Source organism: Trachypithecus francoisi, unplaced genomic scaffold, assembly GCF_009764315.1.
Source record: "Trachypithecus francoisi isolate TF-2019V2 unplaced genomic scaffold, Tfra_2.0 Lachesis_group4, whole genome shotgun sequence".
NCBI lineage: Eukaryota > Metazoa > Chordata > Mammalia > Primates > Cercopithecidae > Trachypithecus > Trachypithecus francoisi.
This window is the reverse complement of record NW_022681469.1, coordinates 19478956-19496318: the sequence shown is the minus strand read 5'-3', so window position 1 is coordinate 19496318 and position 17363 is coordinate 19478956. Positions and strand designations below refer to the sequence as shown.

At 40.5% G+C, this 17363-nt stretch overlaps 1 protein-coding gene across 10 annotated transcripts in view; it reads left to right on the top strand.

The window, feature by feature from the left end:
- LOC117073243 (putative RNA-binding protein Luc7-like 2) overlaps window positions 1–17363 on the top strand; it is a 68672-nt gene that overhangs the window by 35864 nt on the left and 15445 nt on the right. For all 10 annotated transcript variants that reach the window (XM_033193863.1, XM_033193857.1, XM_033193866.1 and 7 more), the window contains 4 exons: window positions 5844–5942; window positions 10265–10375; window positions 13759–13902; window positions 15494–15670. In XM_033193863.1, coding sequence (XP_033049754.1) covers window positions 5844–5942; window positions 10265–10375; window positions 13759–13902; window positions 15494–15670 — 531 coding nt within the window. The remainder of the gene's footprint in view (window positions 1–5843; window positions 5943–10264; window positions 10376–13758; window positions 13903–15493; window positions 15671–17363) is intronic.

Genomic DNA, 17363 nt, shown 5'->3' with positions numbered 1-17363 from the left:
GTGAAACACCATCTCTACTAAAAATACAAAAATTAGCTGGGTGTGGTGGTGCATGCCTGTAATCCCAGCTACTGGGGAGGCTGAGGCAGGAGAATCGCTTGAACCTGGGAGGCAGAGGTTGCAGTGAGCTGACATCACGCCACTGCACTCCAGCTTGGGCAACAGAGTGAGACTCCATCTCCAAAAAATTAGCCAGGTATGGTGATGTGTGCCTATTGGTCCCAGCTACTCAGGTGTCAGGTGGCTGAAGCGGAAGGATTGCTTGACCCTGGGAGGCAGGGTTACAGTGAGCTGAGATCATGCCACTGTACTCCAGACCGGGGGACAGAGTGAGGCCCTGTCTCTGAAAAAGTAAAAATAAATAATACATATATATATACACACATGTATATATATATATATACACACACACACACATATATATTTTGTGACAGAGTCTTACTCTGTTTCCCGGGCTGGAGTGCAGTGGCACAATCTCGGCTCACTGCAAACCTCTGCCTCCTGGGTTCAAGTGATTCTTGTGCCTCATCCTCCTGAGTAGATGGGATTACAGGTGCCTGCCACCACATCGAGCTATTTTTTTGTGTTTTTAGTAGAGATGGGATTTCACCATGTTGCCCAGGCTGTTCTCAAACTTCTGACCTCAGGTGATCTGCCTGCCTTGGCCTCCCAAAGTACTGGGGTTTCAGGAGTGAACCACTGCATCTGACCTTGTTTTAAATTTTAAATACTCCTCATGTGCATAGCACAGTGCCAGAGCAGATGCTTAGTAGTCATCATGGTATGGACAGAGGAACATAGATGCCTCGTATTCTGAAAATCTGCCTTGGCTATACCTACTGTCCCACTAGGTCCTTGAAGAGATAACGACTGAGGATATTCCACATATAAAAAAGCCTTCTTTATTATAATTAGGCCCTTGGTCCTAGGGCTTGTGGTGAGGCAGGCTAGACTATAAACTCGCAAGGACTCATAGTTCAGAAAGTGACAAGCCCTGCCTCTTGGAGGAAAAAAGAAGAGTAGCTCAAAACACGTAAGAAGTAAGGAGTCCAAGGAAAGGAGATAATCCAAGGAGGAGGCTAAGGAGAACCTCCCCTCCAGGAGCCCAGATCATCTGGAATTCATCTTGAACACTCTGGCTTGTTAATAAGCCCCCCTGTGCCAAATGTTCTTCTTTGCCCTTTTTTCAGTTTGATTTATTCAGCATAGGCACATAGTAGATAAAACAGAAGAATTCTTGCTCTATGGAAGTCACATTTTAGTGAGTTAATCTTACAACCCTCTCATAAATCTTCCCGTGGCGTGCCTTTGCCAAAATTTTGGCTACTCTCACGGAGAAGTCCACCTCTACTATAGTGGTAAAGTTGTATCTTTTCTTGTATTCATTTTGTTCTTGGTCTACATAGTTGCTTTTCTTCCTTTGGTTGGTTGTGTGATGTAACTTTAAAGATTGGAGGCAGGGAGCCTAGAATTCTTGCAATAGAGACGGATTGTTTAGGTTAAAAACAGTGAGGCAAAATTTATGTGTTACTTTTAAGTTTTTGTTAAATACGATTGGAAATGTAGTTGATCAGGGAACTGATGAAAGTAAGATAAAGGAGATACAGAAGAAAGGAAGTAGACAGCTGCTTTGAATCTCTGCCTTGAGCTTCTTTAGATGTTGTGGGGAATGACTTACTGAAAAATATTGGAAGGTAAGTTAGTACTAAAATAACCGGAACTAGCATGGTAAAGTGGAAGCAATATTAGACTAGGAATCAGTCTAACGAGATTCTCTGATAAGCACCCTGAGCAAGTCATTCTTTCTGTGCAAAGAATGGGAATAAAAGTAGATCAGTGAGTGGTTCTCAACACTGCACATTAAAAGTACCTGGGAGGCTTTTACAATTCAGTCAGTCTTTGGGAGGTAGAAATTGGGACTTTTTAAAAAAAGCTTCCATCAATATTATGTAAAAGTTCCCCAGGTCTAGGTTGAGAACCACAGTGGATCAAAAAGCCTTTCCAACTGTGCATTTTATGAAATAAAATGTAGTGTGTGAACAGCTATAGCTGTGGAAATAAAATAGTAAGGAAGTTGTTGTCATGATTGATGTTTAGAAATTGTTAATTTCAGAAACCTACTGCCTGGCATATCAAAGACAATGACAGCCTCCTTCTGTCGTTAGCTTCTTTCATACCTATCATGTTTTCTGGAATTCTTTCTTAGGAATATTTAAGTTTTTCTGCGTTTTCTTAATAATTGTTGTTTAATGAGCACCTTTTAAATTTGAATTTCTGCACATCCATAGAAAGCTTTACTTTTGGTTTATTGTCACTGAAAAACTCCTTAGCTTGTTAAACCAGACTAATAAATTGGAGGTAAGAATTGGAGCCTGGGAAAATCTCAGCATACTCAGTAACAGTACAGTACTTTAATATTAAACACTAAGCATGATGAGGACTTTTATAACAGTGATGAATCCTCATTATTTCCCAAAGGATAACTTTGGGGGCAGAATTTATACATTCCCATTCATTCCATTATGTAATTAAGAACCGAAGGTAATAGAGTTTTACAGAAAAACATTTTCTGTTTGTTTTCACTTTTGAGACAGGGTCTAGCTCTGTCACCCAGGCTGGAATGCTGTGGCATGATCACAGCTTACTGCAGCTTTGACTTGCAGAGCTCAAGTGATCCCCCTGCCTCTGTCTCCTGAGGAGCTGAGACTATAAGCATAGGCCACCATGCCTGGATAATTTTTTTTTTTTTTTTTTTTTTTGAGACGGAGTCTCGCTCTGTCACCCAGGCTGGAGTGCTGTGGCCGGATCTCAGCTCACTGCAAGCTCCATCTCCTGGGTTCACGCCATTCTCCTGCCTCAGCCTCCCGGGTAGCTGGGACTACAGGCGCCGCCACGTCACCCGGCTAGTTTTTTGTAGTTTTTAGTAGAGACGGGGTTTCACTGTGTTAGCCAGGATGGTCTCGATCTCCTGACCTCATGATCCGCCCGTCTCGGCCTCCCAAAGTGCTGGGATTACAGGCTTGAGCCACCGCGCCCGGCCTTTTTTTCTTTTTTACTTTTTGTGGAGATGGGGTCGTCTTATGTTACCCAGGCTGTTCTGGAACTCCTGGGCTCAAGTGATCCTCCCACCTTGGCCCCCCCAAAGTGCTGGAATTACGGGCATTAGCCACTGTGGCCAGAAACGTTGGTTTTTTGTTGTTGTTGTTGTTAATAGTCACAACATCTAAGAGTCCGAAGGAAGAAAAAAACTACCTGATGGTTGAATTCTTTCCTTAATATCCTAGTAAAAGAGTTGTCAAAACAGTGTTTAAACACCTCACTTATCTGGGAACTCACTAACTCTGAGGATGTTTGTTCTACCTTCGGAAAACTTTGATTATTGAAAATATTTTCTTGACCAGGTGCAGTTGCTCATGCCTGTAGTCCAGCACTGGGGGGCTGAAGTGGGAGGATCAGTCAAGCTCAGGAGTTTGAGACCAGCCTGGGCAAGATAGCACCCTTTGTCTCTACTTTAAAAAAAAAAAAAAAAAGTAGCTGGAAATGGTGGCGGGGGACTGTAGTCCCAGGTACTTGTCAGGGAAGGGTGCTTAGGTGGGAGGATCGCTTGAGCTGGGAGGTGGAGGCTGCAGTGAGCCATAATCATGCCACTGCACTCCAGCTTAGGTGACAAAGTGAGACTTTGTCTCAAAAAAGGAAGAACAAGTATTCAGAGAGTTAAAAGTCTGACTCACTGAAGTCCCTTCGGCCCCATAATAAAACAAATCTATTTCTGCTGCTTTATGAAAAATTCCTCAGTTGATTGAAGTTGGTTCAATCTTATTTTTGTCTTCTTTGTTTATTTCTGTTCCCTGGCTTTTTTGTATAGCCTGGTTTTGAGATACTTATGTCTAATTTTCTCATATCCCTTTTGAAATGTGTTAGTACATAGAATGTGTGTTTGGAGAGCAGTGGTTTGCTTTTAAAACCAGCCTTCAGTAGAGAATTCCTACTTTGTTTATACTGTGTCCTCTTGGAGTTAGTTTTAGACAATAGGTTTTTCTCAGTTGTGCCATACTGTAACCGTTACTCTTGACTACTTAAATTTTTAAATTGTCTGATTCTCTGCTCATACCTACTTATTTGTACATTTATTGTCTTGGATATGTAACTATAGGACTTCGTATTTATTTCTTTTAAATTTTATCTGGTCTGTTAATACTTTTGAATCTTGATCTCGTGAATTAACTATGCTTTTTAGTTGGGATATTTTACAAAATTAATTATCGTACTTTTGTTTTATACATATTTAGATTGTTGACAAGTTAAATAGGCAGACTCATTTTTAGATACTGTATACAAAGCTAAGACTCAGACCTGTGTGCCATACTCTATTCCTGTTCCCTGTTACCATGAACTTCCCTGTGATTAATAGTGGCATATAAATAAGTAAACACTTTAAAGATCTGCCTTCTAAATCTTCTGTACAACCTGGAACATTACTTTTTGCCTTTTCCTGAGATTCATTTGCTTCTCCTTCTTGAGATCCAGTTTAATTGTATCCTCTTCAGAAAGGTCTTCTCTGACTAGCTCATCCCAAGTAGCCCCCCATAATAATGGGGAGCATTGCTATTTTATTACATCATCTAACTTTGTTCATAGACATGATTCTTGTTATTTGTTTCCCCTCAGATAGAATGTAAGCTCCATGAAGTCAGACTGTCTCTGTCACTTAACTCTATATCCCTAGCACCTAAGATAGTGCTTGCCACAAGTGGGACCTTAATAGTCAAAGGAAGGAGAATGACTTGTACTCCCTTTTTACCAACCCTCCAGAGATTTTGAGGTATTCCAAGGGTGGTCACACCTCCAGTTGGAAAATCTCTGCCTTGCTTTGATCACCAATTAATCATAACTGTAATGATCCTTGCATCTTGTCAATTTTTTCTCCTCATATTTTCCCCCAAAAAAGTTTCATGAAAGATCTTATCAGTTGCCTAGATACATGTACAAATGGATAGATTTTTAGATATTTTGTCTCAGATACGAGAAAAGCCTCTGGTTTGGTAAATAACACCTAATTGGAGTTTCCAAGTAGAACGACCCTAGGTTCAGTAAGAGTATTTCCCTGATACATGTTTATTGTAAGTGGAGTTAAATGCTTGTTCTCTGTGCACTTATATTGGGTATTATTAGTAAATCATCTCTTTACTAGTTTATTAGTCTTGTCCCCAGACAAAACTATTAAAGTCACCAGTCTATTTTGTTTTGGGTTTTTTTAAATTTATTTTTTATTTTTAAAAATTGAGACAGGTCTTAGTTTGTTGCCCAGGCTGGTCTCAAACTCCTGGGCTCAAGCGATCCTCCTGCCTTGGCCTTCCAAAGTGCTGGGATTACAGGCATGAGCCACCATGCCCAGCCACCAGTCTGTTTTTTGAGGACTCCATCTTTATTTGAAAAATAGGATGTTCTTCAAAGCACATTGACATCGCAACGATTCAATTTATATATTCTTTTAGTTTGGTTTAAAATTAACTTTATCTTTTTTGTGTTGTGGAGCTAAATGAACTATGTTGTGATATAGAAGCTAGAAGCTTTTCTCAGATTCTGAAAAGCTTTTCCATATCCATTTATTGTTAAGTACAAGTGATCCCTGTTCCCATCTGTTGGTAGACAGAATTGGTGCCATTTTTTTCTTCTGACACCACGTTTTATATTTGTCTATGAAATTTTGTAATTTGGAAGTCCCTACATAAAAAAGCATCTGTATGACTTAATATGTATTCTGAAAAGAACTGTGGTTGTTGATGCATTTTTTAAAAAAACATGTTTTTTTGTTTTAATATTATGTCTTTTTTCCCTTCCAGAGAATGGATCTTGGAGAATGTCTGAAAGTCCATGACCTGGCTTTAAGAGCAGATTATGAAATTGCATCCAAAGAACAAGATTTTTTCTTTGAACTTGACGTATGTGATTTTGCTTTAATGGTTTGTTGTTATCTTTTGCTGTAAAACATGTGGATTAATATCTCTTAATAAGAAAAACTCTTAGCAGTTTATCCTCTGTGGTTATATGAAGGGTAAGACTCAAGTAAGATCATGTACTTTCTTGACAACTCTTTTAAAAATATGAGGTGAGACTGTATTTTAAGAAAATGTGTAAAAGTCATATGATTCATATATTCTTTTGAAAATTAAGCATATTCTTCCCAACAAAGTAGTAATGATTAAGGAAATATCAAACAAATGTAAGCAACTAATTAATAGTGTATATAAGGACATATCTTTAGTAATATACCGAGTTTTTACATTCATATTTATTTTTGTATCTACTGATATATATACATGTATGTATAGTTGGCCCCCCATATCTGTCGTTGAATCTGTAGAAGGAACCAACTGGGGATTGTAAATATTTAGCAGAAGAAAGGGATTGTTGCATCTGTACTGAACATGTACAGCCATTTTGTTCTTGTTGTTATTCCCCAAACATTACAGTATAACTGTTTACATAGCATTTACATTGTGTTAGGTATTATAAGTAATCTGGAGACAATTTAAAGTATATGAGAGGTTGTGTAATGGGAGATTATATGCAAATATTACACCATTTTATATTAAAAAATGCACATTCATGGATTTTGGTATCCACTGGGTATCCTGGAACCAATCTCGCACAGATAGTGAGGGACATGCGTACAGGTGTTTGGGGGGAATTTTATTTATTTATTTTTTTTGGAGTCGGAGTCTCACTCTGTCACCCAGGCTGGAGTGCAGTGGTGAGATCTCGGCTCACTGCAGGCTCCGCCTCCTGGGTTCGTGCCACTCTCCTGCCTCAGCCTCCCGAGTAGCTGGGACTACAGGTGCCCACCACCACACCTGGCTAATTTTTTTGTGTTTTTAGTAGAGATGGGGTTTCACTGTGTTAGCCAGGATGGTCTCTATCTCCTGACCTCGTGATCTGCCCGCCTTGGCCTCCCAAAGTGCTGGATTATAGTAGGCATGAGCCACCGCACCCGGCTGTTTGGGGGTTATCAAGGACGATGTTTTTAATGAAAAACCAAGCAATGGAAGACACCATTTAGATACCTAAAAGAGCCTGAAATGTAACTTTATATTGTTGCTTTTACATGAAAATCATTTGCATAAAAATAAACCTTTTTTGCATATATATAAAGCATAACAATCAGCATTACATAAAACATACTAATGTGCATAATCTTATGATACGTTTTATTAGTGAAATAATAGATGTTTTAAATTTAGTTTTTAGGAGATAAACCAGTAAACAGGTCCTCCTGTCTTCTGAATATCCAAGAATTTCTGCTAATGGAAATGAAATTGTTTTCGGAAATACAATTTACAACAAATTTTCCTTACTTTTTTGGTGGTTTTTGGCCTTACGGAGTACTTTTATATTTATATTGTCTGATTTATCAATCTTTAACACATCTATAGCCAGGCGTGGTGGCTCATACGCCTGTAATCCCAGCACTTTGGGAGGCCAAGGCAGGGGTGGATCACCTAAGGTCAGGAGTTCGAGACCAGCCTGGCCAACATGGTGAAACCCCATCTCTACTAAAAATACAAAAATTAGCCGGGCATGGTGGTGGGTGCCTGTAATCCCAGCCACTTGGGAGGCTGAGGCAGGAGAATCACTTGAATCCGGGAGTCAGGTTGCAGTGAGCCTAGATCGTGCCACTGTGCTCCACCTTGGGGGACAGAGCAAGGCTCCGTCTCAAAAAACAAGCAGAAAAACCAAATCTATTTTGTTAATTCTAAAGGCTTTTCTTTTCCTGAGGTGCTAAGAGTTCTCTACTGTGGTTTCTTCTGGCATATTTTGGCTTCATTTTATAGACTTTTCGGATTTATTCTGGTTTAAGGAATTGAGATATGGATCTAGTCACCCCCCAACCAGACATAGCTACTTAGTCACCCAACACTATTTGCTAATTAGTCCATCTTTTCTCTCAGTGCTTTGAGATGCCACCTTTATCTTTACGTAAGGAAATTTGAATAGATTTCTGTTGTGATTTTAAAAGTAAATTTCAAATTAATTAACTATTTTTATGTTATCACAGATAAAAGCTTTTTTAAAAATGATCCTCGGCCGGGCGCGGTGGCTCAAGCCTGTAATCCTAGCACTTTGGGAGGCCGAGACGGGCGGATCACGAGGTCAGGAGATCGAGACCATCCTGACTAACACGGTGAAACCCCGTCTCTACTAAAAACTACAAAAAACTAGCCGGGCGAGGTGGCGGCGCCTGTAGTCCCAGCTACTCGGGAGGCTGAGGCAGGAGAATGGCGTGAACCCGGGAGGCGGAGCTTGCAGTGAGCTGAGATCCGGCCACAGCACTCCAGCCTGGGTGACAGCGCGAGACTCCGTCTCAAAAAAAAAAAAAAAAAAAAAAAAAAAAAGATCCTCATTGCTTTTCACATTGAAGAAATTCTTGGGTTATCCAGCTATTTTTGGAATTCAGTGTGTGCTGAATAAATTTGTATTTTTTTTTTTTTTTTTTGAGATGGAGTCTGGCTCTGTCGCCCAGGCTGGAGTGCAGTGGCCGGATCTCAGCTCACTGCAAACTCCGCCTCCCGGGTTTACGCCATTCTCCTGCCTCAGCCTCCCGAGTAGCTGGGACTACAGGCGCCTGCCACCTCGCCTGGCTAGTTTTTTGTATTTTTTAGTAGAGACAGGGTTTCACCGTGTCAGCCAGGATAGTCTCGATCTCCTGACCTCGTGATCCGCCCGTCTCGGCCTCCCAAAGTGCTGGGATTACAGGCTTGAGCCACCGCGCCCAGCCCCATAAATTTGTATTTTTAAAAAGTTAAACATTTCCATCTTGGCCGGGCGCGGTGGCTCAAGCCTGTAATCCCAGCACTTTGGGAGGCCGAGACGGGCAGATCACGAGGTCAGGAGATGGAGACCATCCTGGCTGACACGGTGAAACTCCGTCTCTACTAAAAAATACAAAAAACTAGCCGGGCGAGGTGGCAGGCGCCTGTGGTCCCAGCTGCTCGGGAGGCTGAGGCAGGAGAATGGCGGGAACCCGGGAGGCGGAGCTTGCAGTGAGCTGAGATCCGGCCACTGCACTCCAGCCTGGGCAACAGAGCAAGACTCCATCTCAAAAAAAAAAAAAAAATTTGTATCTTGAATTAGTTATATTTCTGTACAGTAAGATTTAGAAGTCCAAACTTGAGAATGAATTCTTAAAGTTTACTTTTAAATGAACTATTAATTATGGACATTAATATGTGCCTCACAAATGTCGTTTATATAAATATCGAATTTTTATAGTGTAGATACTGCGAAAATTCCCAATGGTTTATTCTCTGAAAAAAGATAAGTTTTCCTGATGTGTGAGACTCTTGTCTCAAAAAAGAAAAAATTATAAAGCAGTTTGGAGAATTAAAAGAAAAAAGGGTAAAAATGTTCAGAAGTGCTTATTGTTAGCATTTTGTATAGTTTTCCATTTTTTCCATATTTTTGTCCATTCAGATCTAGACTTGCAGCAGATTTTTCTGTCTTTATTTTACAAAATTGGGATCTTACTGCATAACATTTATAATTTGCTTTTTACTTACAAATGAATCCTGAACATTTCTCCATGTCCTCAAGTGATTTTTTTTGAGACACTCTCATTCTGTCACCCAGGCTAGAATGCAGTGGTGCGATCTTGGCTCAATGCAACCTCCACCTCCCAGGTGAAGTGGTTCTCCCACCTCAGCCTCCTGAGTAGCTGTGATTACAGGCGCGCACCACCATGCCTGGCTAATTTTTGTATTTTTAGTAGAGACGGGGTTTCACCATGTTGGCCAGCATGGTCTCAAACTCCTGACTTCAGATGATCTACCTGCTTCCGCCTCCAAAGTGCTGGAATTACAGGCAAGACCCACTGCGCCCAGCTGCTGCTGCTGCTTTTTTTTTTAATGACCTCGCTCTGTCACCCCGACTGGAGTACAATGGCATCATCAGGGCTCACTGCAGCCTCAACCTCTTTGGGCCCAAGTGTTCCTTCTGCCTCAGCCTCCCGAGTAGCTGAGACTACAGGTGTGCACCACCCACCTGGCTGATTTTTGTATTCTAAGTAGAGGCAGGATTTCGCCAAGTTGGCCAGGCTGGCCTCAAGTGTTCTGCCTGCCTTAGCCTCCTAAAGTGCTTGGATTACTGATGTGAGCCACCATGCCCCACCATGGTAGCATTTTAAAAAGCAAAGTGTGATTTTTGTATGAAGATATTTCTGAATAAAGTCGACTTTCTGACAGTAATTGTCTTTAATTAAACTTTGTAGGCCATGGATCATCTGCAGTCATTCATTGCAGATTGTGATCGTAGAACAGAAGTGGCCAAGAAAAGATTAGCAGAAACTCAAGAAGAGATTAGTGCTGAAGTAGCAGCAAAGGTAAGAGTTTTAATCATTTCATTAGTACAAAGTATTGTTTTGACTCCTTTTAACTTTTTATTTTGAAATAATTAGATTTGCAAGAGATTGCAAAGACATATACGAGGAATTCTGTATACTGTCTTGTCTGCCCCAATGTTAACATGTTACACAATGTAGTACAATATCAAATAAATTGACATTGGTCTAATCCTTATATTTTATTCAGATTTTGCCAGTTATGCATGCATTTGTTTGTGTATGCATGTCTGTTTGTATAGCTCTGTGCAGTTTTTTTGTTTTTGGCTTTTGTTTGAGAGACAGAGTTTTGCTGTGTTGCCCAGGCTGGAGTGCAGTGGTGTGATCTTGGTTCGCTGCATTCTCCGCCTTCTGGGCTTAAGTAAGTCTCGTGCCCCAGCTTCCTGAGTAAGTGGGATTACAGGTGTGCGTCACCATTCCTAGCTAATTTTTTTTTTATTTTTAGCAGAGACAGAGTTTCGCCATGTTGGCCAGGCTGATCTCAAACTTCTGGCCTCAAGTGATCTGCCCACCTTGACCTCCCAAAGTGCTGGGATTATGGGCATGAGCCACTACGCCTGGCCAGCTCTCTGTAGTTTAATCACATGTGTAATTACAACCACAATTAGGATGCTTAACTATAGCATTGCCACAAGGCTGCCTCATGTTACCCCTTTGATAGCTACATCCATCTTCACCTCCATCCAACATCTCTCACCTTGGCCATCACTAACCTATTCTCTGTCTCTGTAGTTATGTTATTTCATGGAGTGTTATATAAATGAAATCCTGTGTACTCTTTTGAGATTTGGCCTTTTTCATTCCATATAACTTTCATTCAAGTTGTTTGTATCAGTTCATTCTTTTTTATTTCTCCATTGTACAGATATACCATGGTATTTTTATTTGCTTTTAAAAGCAAATGTTAAATGTCATATTTCACCTGTAAATTATAACCACAGTAATACATACATAAAGTTAACAGTAATTTTTTAATGTTATCCAGTATATGTTTATTTTTCTTATATAGAGTTGATTTGTTATTAGAATCCAAACAAGGTCTTCGATATTGCATTTTGTTGATGACTTATTACAACATAATTATATTCCATTCAGTATGATCTAGTGTGTTTTATGAAAATGCAGAATGGGAGAAAAAGAGTTACCCAGGTGGAGTTTAGATGACAGTATTAAAATATGGTGTTCAGATATGTATATGCAAATGAAAATAGATTCCATCGTTTGAGAAAAGGGTTGCTTTTAGTCAGCCTTTTCTTAAAAGTTCTCTGAAGATGGGGACTGGAAAGACGGGCATCCTGAAGTACAAAGGATCTAGTATCTCATGGTTGAAGAGATCTGTAAGTGAGCCCGCGTTGTATTGGTTATATTGGTTATCCATCACTACAGAAATGCTGTATAACAAACCACCTCAAAGCTCAGTGACTTAAAACAGTAAGTATTTATTTAGCCCGTGACTCTGCAGTCGATGATTTAGGCTGAACTTGACTGAGTAGTTATTCTTGTTTCAGCTGGGCTTACTCACATGCCTTGCAGTCCGCTGGAGGATGCAGAGCCATGCCCAACAGGCTAGCCTGGCCGTGTTCTCATGGTGCTGGCAGAGGTACAGAAGCATCAAGCCCCATCACACAGGCCTCTCCTTTGGTCATGTTTGCTACCATCTCAACAACCAAAACAAGTTCATGGCCAAATTCAGAGTCAGAGTACGATGGTACATAATTAACATGGTCAAGGACATGGATACAGGGAAAAAGAGTTTTGGACAACAGTTTAGTCGTTCAGTGATGTATTTAAAGGAAAGTACCATTTGGTAGAGAGGGAGGATAGTGATGATAGAATTAGGACTCTCACTGAGAGAAGAAATATCTTGGGTTGAAGGATATTTGAGAAGTAAAGATTATTAATTAAACCAGTAAACTGGTTTGTTGGGACAGGAAACTCATACCAAACTAAAACCTTCGGCCGGGTGCAGTGGCTACCACATGTAATCCTAGCAATTTGTTAGGCCAAGGTGGGTGAACCACTTAAGGTCATGAGTTTGAGACCAGCCTGGCCAACATGGTGAAACCTTGTCTACAAAAACTGCAAAATTAGCAGGCATGGTGGTGCATGCCTGTAATCTCAGCTATGGGGGAGGCTGAGACAGGAGAATCGCTTGAACCCAGGAGGCAGAGGTTGTAGTGAACTGAAATCGTGTCACTGCACTCCAGCCTGGGGACAGAGCAAGACTCCATCTCAAAAACAACAATAACAACAAAAAATTAAAACCTTCTTTGCTAACATAATTGGCCATATAGCAAAGACTTTGTGGCCCAAGATAATGATTATATGTATGTTTTATGTGCCATTAGAACAGTAAGAATGAACTAATTTGCTAGGATGATGATAGTGATAAGGAAGAGGAACGTATTCTTTCCCAAGGCAAGAGTTAATCTCAGTGGAAAGCTAAGAACTCAGAGTGGAATTGCCAGGCGAGTATGCTGAAAATCAGCAAGGTGCTATGCAGTGTCCATACAAGGCGTATTTTCTCATTTCTCACTACTTTGTGGGATAGGTACTGTCTGTACTTCTTAGATGAGGAAATGGATTCAGGTATAAGTAATGTGGCCAAAATTACACAAATAGTAATTGATTTAGCAATAAGTCAGATCTGTTGGACTCCTGAGCTTGCTCCACCAATTCATTTCTTTAACTCATATTTGAGCCTAGGCTGTTTGCTGAGCACTGGAGATACAAAGATGGGAAAAACAGCTAATTGTCCTTAAAGTAGTATGATATTTATGAAAGGAACTGTCAAAAAAGATACAAAGGTGACACAAAGGAGAGAGTATGGCCATCTTTGCTGATGTGTTTAAGTGGGGCTGGGATGCGGTGAATGTTAGGAATGCTTTACAGAAATGACCCTTGAGTTGGATCTTATTGGAATGAGTGAACATTCAGTAGGCAGACGAGAGGTAAGGGATCCCATCCCAGAAAGAAGAGTATATGCAAAGTCACAGAGGTAGAAAACAACAGGGTAAGTTTGGGAAACTATAGATTATGTTGTGAGGTAGAGGAGTAGCAAGAGATGGTTTAGAAAAGTACAAAGGGCCAGATCATGGAAGAAACGGTATTTTAAACGAGGAATACACCACCTCGCCAGAGGACAGAAAGTTATATTGGGCCCAGTAGTAGCCCTGACTTCATTGAGGTAAGGCAGGCAGGCTCAGAACATCCTGATGTCTCAGTTCATTTGGGATATGCTCCGAAAGCATTCTTTAACCTCATATTGCCTTAGATAACAAGTCTCTTCTCAGCAGTTCTGAAATACCTTGAAGTTTAAAATTCATTCTCTTGTTTATTCATGACCTTTTATTATTTCTTTTTAGGCAGAACGTGTTCATGAGTTAAATGAAGAAATTGGTAAATTGTTAGCCAAGGTGGAACAACTAGGAGCTGAAGGGAATGTGGAAGAATCCCAGAAAGTAATGGATGAAGTAGAGAAAGCACGGGCAAAGAAAAGAGAAGCAGAGGTAAATTTTTAATAGTAGTAGACGAATTCTGCTTAATTTGGTAAGACTTAAAAAAAAAGTAGTAGATGAAACTTTAATATCTATACCTCTCTAAGAACATGTATTTGAATGGAAATTATTGAACAGTTATTAAAGAGAAGTTGAACTAAAAGACAAAAACAAAACACAGAAAAAGCTGGTTGTGGTGGTGTGTGCCTTTGGTCCCAGCTGTTCCACAGGCTGAGGCAATCGCTTGAGTTGAGTTCAAGTCCAGCCTTTTTTTTTTTTTTAGATGGAGTTTCGCTCTTGTTGCTCAGCCTGGAGTGCAATGGCACGATCTTGGCTCACCGCAACCCCTGCCTCCCGGGTTCAAGCAATTCTTCTGCCTCAGACTCCCAAGTAGCTGGGATTACAGGCCCACACTACCACACCCGGCTAATTTTTGTATTTTTAGTAGAGACAGGGTTTCTCCATGTTGGTCAGGCTGGTCTTGAACTCCCGACCTCAGGTGATCCACCTGCCTTGGCCTCCCAAAGTGCTAGGATTACAGGAGTGAACCACCGTGCTAGGCCATTTTTTTTCCCTAAAGACAGAGTCTCACTCTCTAAGGCTGGAGTGCAGTGGTGCGATCTCAGTTCACTGAAACCTCTGCTTCCCAGGTTCAAGCGATTCTCTTGCCTCGGCCTGCCGAGTAGCTGGGACTGCAGGCGTGCACCACCATGCCTGGCTAATCTTTTGTATTTTTAGTAGAGACAGGCTTTCATCATGTTGGCCAGGCTGGTCTTGCTCTCCTGACCTCAGGTGATCTGTCCACCTCAGCCTCCCAAAGTGCTGGGATTACAGGTGTGAGCCACCGCACCTGGCCGGTTTTTGTTGTTGTTGTTGTTTTTAAAATTACTTTTGGTAAATTTGTGTTTCACAAAATCTTAAGTTGTATTTATTGATTGTAAAGTTGTTCATAATGTTCTCTCAATATCTGTAGAATGTTTGCAATTCGTGTCTTCTCTTGATTGATCTAGCTGGTCAGTTTTATTTTGTTTTTCAAAGAACCAGTCTTCTGATCTTACTGTTTTCTGTATCATTGATTTCTGTTCATGTTTATTATTTCTTTCCTTATACTCCAGTGGAGAGAGGCCCTAAGGATAGAGGATGGGGATAAAGGGAACCTATAATTTTCATAACAAAATAGCCATGCTTTTGTGTAATTTTTTTTTTTTTGGAAGCTGGAGTCTCGCGCTGTCACCTAGGCTAGAGTGCAGTGGCATGATCTCGGCTCACTGCAACCTCCGTTCCCCAGGTTCAAGCGATTCTCCTGCCTCAGCCTGCCGAGTAGCTGGGATTACAGGCACACAACACCATGCCTGGCTAATTTTTTGTATCTTTAGTAGAGATGAGGTTTCACCATGTTGGCTAGGCTGGTCTTGAACTCCTGACTTCGTGATCCACCCTCCTCGCCTCCCAAAGTGTTGGGATTACAGGCGTGAGCCACCATGCCCGGCTGCTTTTGTGTATTCTTTAGAAAACATTTTGGTATAAGCATAGTATACTTTATTTAATTGGATGACTTTTAGTAAGATTTATATGGTCAGTTGTTTTTCTCACTTTTGTTTAGGAAGTTTATCGGAATTCTATGCCAGCTTCCAGTTTTCAACAGCAGAAACTTCGAGTCTGTGAAGTCTGCTCCGCCTATTTAGGACTTCATGATAATGACAGACGACTGGCTGATCATTTTGGGGGTAAACTACACCTGGGATTTATTGAAATAAGAGAGAAGCTTGAAGAATTAAAGGTACATTGGTAAAATATTCCTCACTTTATCCTCTTGTTCTTTTGATCTGTATCAGTTGTCTTTTTGTACAATATTCTTGACTATGATTCAGTAATATAGTGTCTAATGATGAATACTAAACAGTGTAGGATTACAGATGGAAATTCAAGTTGGTTTAATGGATGCTGCCTGAGAAACAGACTTAAATATTATTCTGTTATTTTGGGAGTTACCATTTTATGTTAGATATGACACTGAGTTAGGAATCTTTCAAACTAGTTTCTAATAGAGTCCTGTAAAATTTCATTATTATTGTTCTTTTCAATAAGGTCAATAAGAATGTAATATTAATAAAATATTTATAAGAAGTTTGAGAAAATGAGCCCAATATTAATTTGAAATATTTTGCAATTCTTTACTAAATAACAAGCTTGCAGAATCTCTAGTTTTATTTTACGTTCCTGCTTCCACTTCAGAAAGGACTTATGAAAAAATTTATATTTTTTTTAAAGGGACAATCACTATTAAATATATAGGCTTTTGTGAGGAAGACAACACAGTTTTTACTCTTGTTTAGAGGGGATAAACACCAAAAAGCATGGTGGTATTTCTGAAGTGATAAAGATGAGTGTTGGTGGATATAATCTATTTACCTTTTAATATGCTGATAGCTTTTTAAGAATTGTGGCACTGTAGTGTTTTTCCATGAATTGCGGACTAGCTGACAGATGGGAAACATGGGATAGTCATTTTCTTTGTAACTGTTATCACTGGAATTAACTCAAGGTCCATAGCATTTAAAATAATGTAGGCTGGGCGCGGTGGCTCAAGCCTGTAATCCCAGCACTTTGGGAGGCCGAGACGGGCGGATCACGAGGTCAGGAGATCGAAACCATCCTGGCTAACACAGTGAAACCCCGTCTCTACTAAAAAAATACAAAAAAAAAAAACTTGTCGGGCGAGGTGGCGGGCGCCTGTAGTCCCAGCTACTCGGGAGGCTGAGGCAGGAGAATGGCGTAAACCCGGGAGGCAGAGCTTGCAGTGAGCTGAGATCCGGCCACTGCACTCCAGTCTGGGCAACAGAGCAAGACTCCGTCTCAAAAAAAAAAAAATAATAATGTAGAATCAGAAAATGCCTATGGACATCTCCAGATTCACAGGTAACAGTGGGCTCTTTTCAGTATTCTGAGTAGCTAGGGTGATCTCAAGTAATTTTTAAAAAATTTTCGAAAAGAGTCACTATAGCAAACAGTTATTGGGCTCCAAGTTAAAACTCCAGTGGTTCCTACTTGGGAGTCTGCACATACAGACCTAGCAACAGAACTCAAGCATTTTACTCATATCTTTAAAAGCAGCAGCATCAGGATGGTAATTGGAAGTGACCTAAACATTTCCATATTAGAAATCACAGGGCATGGGAACTTGCAATGATTTATAATGGTTGATGTTTTTTTAAAAAATACAAAATAATACTAGAAAACAGAGGAGGAAAATCTTGTAGAAGTGACTTGGAAATGTCATTAAGAAATCATGAAAGGCCAGGCGCGGTGGCTTACGCCTGTAATCCTAGCACTTGGGGAGGCCAGGGTGGGCGGATCACAAGGTCATTAGTTCGAGACCAGCCTGGCCAATATGGTGAAATCCCGTCTCTACTAAAAATATAAAAATTAGCTGGGTGTGGTGGTGCGTGCCTGTAGTCCCAGCTACTGTGGAG